Consider the following 4,678-nt stretch of genomic DNA (forward strand, 5'->3'; position numbering starts at 1 on the left):
CCACATAGCTTTTTGCTGACCTCTGAAGCCTATGGGGGATTTAGGAGTAGGAAGAATTAATTCCTTTAGCAACTGAAAGGGCACCACAGCTCAATGATGATGGCACTGATTAGTAAGAGGCCCCATCTCTACTCCACTCCATGTCAATGATCTGTATTGGCAATTGAATGAATGAATTAGTTATTCATTCATTACTTTAAGGTTCATTTCAAACCCTTCATCTCAGGAGCAGCCCCAAGTCATTTCATGCCTAAGACTGAGCTCCTACAAGATTTGCTGAAGGCAAGGTCCTTCTGTGTGTAACTTTCATTTGTTTATGGTCGGCTGTCTGCGGTCCAGCCATGGAATGGGCACCGGGCAAACAGCGGTGCAAACAATTTTGCAGAAATAAACATTGGTTGGCTGAGCCATGTGTCATCTTCATCTCCAGAAGGAATTTGTATTGAGCAATAGGTTAGAGTTTCAAAACCCCAGAAAGTCCAGGAACATGAAAAAAAAATAGAGGTGTATGGCAGAGTTTCAGCTGAGAGTCCACGTCTGATGTCTCAGCTTCAGGTTGGGTAACCTTTTGTGACTGTCCCTTTCTGCTCTTCTCAAGACTTGGGGACTTCACAATGCTCAGGGCTCAGGTGGTCACCTGGAGTGTCTGCTGACAACTTCCAATCCTGCTTCTATCAATTTCAGATCTCAGGTGGTTACTCTGATGGCCTCATTGTCCTGCCTGAAACAGAAAGTCCACCACCTACTTCTGTAGCATCAAGATTTCTGTTCTGTGGCTAAGCTTCCTGCCTACGCAATAGCAGGTGGGAGGGGCCAAATAAATTCCACTGGGGCCACGCCTACTGGTAAAGACATAAATAGTGAACTTGGGACTGCTCATCAGAGCTACCCTGCCTTCACCATGAAGTCCAGCGGCCTCTTCCCTCTCATGGTGCTCCTTGCTCTGGGTGTCCTGGCACCCTGGAGTGTGGAAGGAGGCAAAAATGGTGAGTGGGCGTTACTTTGGTCCAACACTGCTGGGGCTCCTGATGGTTTTGGGTGTGTTTCCTTCTATAGGATCTTTCTCTCCTTACTCTGGACCTAAGGGAGACCTCCGTGTCTCACTGAGGTCTGATGTCTGTATGAGGCTTCAAGGCACGTGGAGATGCTGCTCTTATTATGCAGACATTCTGTCGGCTCAGGTCTCACACAGCTCCTGGTCCCTCAGTCTTTCTGTTTCTGCCTCTGGCTTTAGTTCTCAGCACCTTATTCCTTCCCTTCATATTTATTTCTCTTGGTCTCCATTATCCCTACTCTCCCCTTCTGTCTTTATGAGGTCTAGCTTAGCCCTGAGGTAGAAAAACTTGAGTGGGAGCTCTGTGCCTTTTATCCTCAGTCTCTGATTTCTCCTGGTCACATGTCTTGTTTGACCAAGTTTGTCTGTTCCCTCTGGGTCAGCGGGGTATTTCTCTTTGAAGTTGTCCGCCATTGGAATGAGGGTCTGTATTCTGAGATGTAGACCTTTGTCGAGGAATAATGATGGTCCATGCCCTCCTAACATCTTGATCTTCTCTTTAGATGCTATCAAAATTGGAGCCTGCCCTGCCAGAAAGCTTGTCCAGTGCCGTCAACGTGCAAAACCAGAGTGCAGTAATGACTGGGGATGCCCAGGAAAGCAGAGGTGCTGCCAAGATGCCTGTGGTCTCAAATGCCTGAATCCCGTTCCCATTCGTGGACCAGGTGAGCCAGAGGGAAACTAGGTAGAGGAAAATGAGCATCAAGAGACAGCCCTGAGGGGTTGGGGATTTGGCTCAGTGGTGAGCGCTTGCTCTAGGCGCAAGGTCCTGGGTTCTGGTTCCCAGCCCCGGAAAAAAAAAAAAAAAAAAAAAAAAAAAAAAAAAAAAGAGAAAAGAGACAGCCCTGAAGGGGGCTGAGTGAATGAAGGGGTCCCCCCAGGCATCCTTGTTTCTCAGAGCTGTTGGGTCCAAGATGTCAGTTAGCCAACGCATCTTGATGCCGTGGGCAGGGAGAGCCACTTGTCTGAAGCAGCCACTCTGTGAAGATGAAGGTTTATAAGAAATCACTGGGCATTAGGCATTCTACAGCTTAATGGAAACCATTCAACCCTGTCAGGTTGGACAGCCAGTCCCCTGCACTGGCTGGAGTCTAGACATTAGAGTAGACCATAGAGAGGAACCAGGTACTCCTTCAGGAGACATGTTGGGGTGGAGGTGATGGAGGTGAGGGGTGGATGGGGATGATCTTGCTTGGGCAGGAGACATTGGGTTCATGAAGTGGAGATGCAGTGCCTGAAGTTCAAGATCCCCTATGAATCTTTTCTCACCAGTGAAGAAGCCTGGGAGGTGCCTCAAATTTCAAGGAAAATGTCTGATGCTTAACCCTCCCAATAAGTGCCAGAATGATGGCCAGTGTGATGGCAAATACAAATGTTGTGAGGGCATGTGTGGGAAAGTCTGCCTTCCCCCAGTGTAAGGTAAGGAGTGGGCTGGTGTACATAGATCTCGGTTCTCTCCAACCCTGTTCTGTGGCAAGGTTCCAGAGCTCAAGACTTATGCACCAGGAGATTCTACTCTAATCAAGAGAGCCCCTGTCTGTTTGTCCTTTAAGGGAGCTGTCCTCTATTTCTTAGGGCAAAGCTTAGAATTTCCTGAGACTTTGACTCTACTGTACCCTGTCTGCGTAATGACTGAATCTCTTTGCTTGTAGAATGGAAATGCTGAAGTTGAAATGTTTTGCAAAGGCACTGTGTATATTATGTGTTACCCAGGTTCTATACTTCATGGTGTCTCTGGTCAGAGCACAAAGGATAGGTATAATCTGAGAAATGTCCTCTTCAGTGCTCAGAGCTTTAAGTTTTCCCATGACAACGAGACTTGAACCTATTCTCCTGAAATCCCAAGACCTCTCAAGCACAGCCCCACTTCACGGTTTCCTCTTTCTCAGCCCACTCCCTTACAAGGACTGTATAGAAAGGATTTCACTGGCTCCTATATTGAGGGTCTTATCTTATTTTCTCTTGTAGTCTGATTCCTGACATTTGGAAACTGCTCTGGACCCGTGCTCTATGTGCTCTGGAAACTACTTCCCTGCTCTCAGGTTTCCCGGTTCCGGGTTCCGGTGCTCTGGAGTGCCCAGGCTTGGACATTTGAATAATGTTTATTTCTGCCGCCAACATCTCTTTTTGTCCCATGTCAGCATTCATCAAGCCCTAAGGAAATGCTGTTGGAGAGCAAATAAATAAAGGCAATCATTTCTCTAAGCACACCCTGACTCTGTGATTCACTGAGGGCATGGGTGTGGCAGCCACCAATAAGGGAAGGATTGAGCATGAGGCCTCCTTCTTACATTCTTGGAGGATATGGAGGAGGATTCCAGGCTCGAACAGTCTTGAATTCACAGTATCAATCTAAGGGCACTGACTCTATGGCATTTGGAAGAGTTTCTTTACCTTCCCAGTGTTACGTTTTTATCTGCAAAGTGGCAACAGAAACCACTCTCTTCCCACCTGGAGAGCATCAGAGGTTGCAGAGTGGTGCCAAGTGTGTGTGTGTGTGTGTGTGTGTGTGTGTGTGTGTGTGTGTGTGTGTGTGCGCGCGCGCGCACGCACGCTCTACCAGAGTGCATTCACATACAATAGCCACTTATTGCCACCTGCTGTTACCAAAATGTGGTCTATGTGTGTGTGTGCACATATGTGCAGTATGCTTACTCATTTGTGCCTTTAAAGGAGAGAATAGGACACCCTACACTTCCTCTGTCACTTTCTGATTATTACCTCGAGCCAGGATCTCTATAGTGAACCACAAGCTGACCGATCAGGCTGGCTGGCTGGCCAACGGGCAGGTGCTCAGATCTGCCCATCCCCTTCCTCCAATTACTGTGGTTATAGGAAAACGCCCGGCTCTGTATGTGGGTTCTGGGGACTTGAACTGAGTTCTTCATGCTTGTTCAGTCAGCACCGTGTTCCCATACCCTATCTCCTAGTACCCCTCCCCATTTATAGTTCTACTGAACATAGGCTGCAGAAGAGAAGACAGGTTCGAGTCCTTGTATGCTCTGAGGGTGACTGTGGTGATGGCAGAAAAACATGACAAATTAGAATTTGCCAGAGGTTTGGAGTGTTTCAAACAGTTTGTTGTGAGTGTGACTGCTTTATTAAGATTAAGACTAGAGGGCCGGGGGAATGGCTCAGCGGTTAGAGCACTGGCTGCTCTTCCAGAGGTTGTGAGTTCAATTCCCAGCAACCACATGGTGTTTCACAACCAGCTGTAATGGGATCTGGTGCCCTCTTCTGTCATGCAGGTGTACATGTGGATAGAATACTTGTTATACATAAAACACACACATAAATGCAATTCTAAGTAAAATTAAAAAGATTAAGACTAGAAATGAACATGCAGAAGAAACGCACCCCAACCTATATTATAAACACATACATTAAGCTAAGTGTCTGGTAGACTTCTCACTGAGGTAGAAAACAATGAGGGAAACAGTTTTCCAGCAGTGTAAAGATGTCTAAAGCAACACAGGATGCTACACCGACAGAGCGTATAAGTCAGGGAAGAAAGTTATCACATGGTCATGTCTTATTTCTATTTTTAATTGTGTCTCTGTGTGTGTGTGTGTGTGTGTGTGTGTGTGTGTGTGTGAGAGAGAGAGAGAGACAGAGAGAGACAGA

At 46.9% G+C, this 4,678-nt stretch overlaps 1 protein-coding gene across 1 annotated transcript; it reads left to right on the forward strand.

The window, feature by feature from the left end:
• Window positions 1-868: 868 nt before the first annotated feature.
• Window positions 869-3,264, forward strand: LOC116900780 (antileukoproteinase-like). The gene is made up of 4 exons (XM_032902490.1): window positions 869-986; window positions 1,558-1,719; window positions 2,327-2,473; window positions 3,023-3,264. The coding sequence occupies exons 1-3, from the start codon at window positions 902-904 to the stop codon at window positions 2,470-2,472; spliced, it is 393 nt and encodes a 130-aa protein (XP_032758381.1). The 5' UTR covers window positions 869-901; the 3' UTR covers window position 2,473; window positions 3,023-3,264.
• The last annotated feature ends 1,414 nt before the right edge of the window (window positions 3,265-4,678 follow it).

This window comes from Rattus rattus, chromosome 5 (genome assembly GCF_011064425.1).
Source record: "Rattus rattus isolate New Zealand chromosome 5, Rrattus_CSIRO_v1, whole genome shotgun sequence".
Lineage (NCBI taxonomy): Eukaryota > Metazoa > Chordata > Mammalia > Rodentia > Muridae > Rattus > Rattus rattus.

Bases quoted from the DNA above. Each gene is read 5' to 3' on its own strand.
- LOC116900780 (XM_032902490.1), top strand. From the start codon at position 902: ATGAAGTCCAGCGGCCTCTTCCCTCTCATGGTGCTCCTTGCTCTGGGT. The intron at 987-1,557 runs GTGAGTGGGCGT...TCTTCTCTTTAG, and splicing joins TGTGGAAGGAGGCAAAAATG to ATGCTATCAAAATTGGAGCC. The intron at 1,720-2,326 runs GTGAGCCAGAGG...TTTTCTCACCAG, and splicing joins CGTTCCCATTCGTGGACCAG to TGAAGAAGCCTGGGAGGTGC.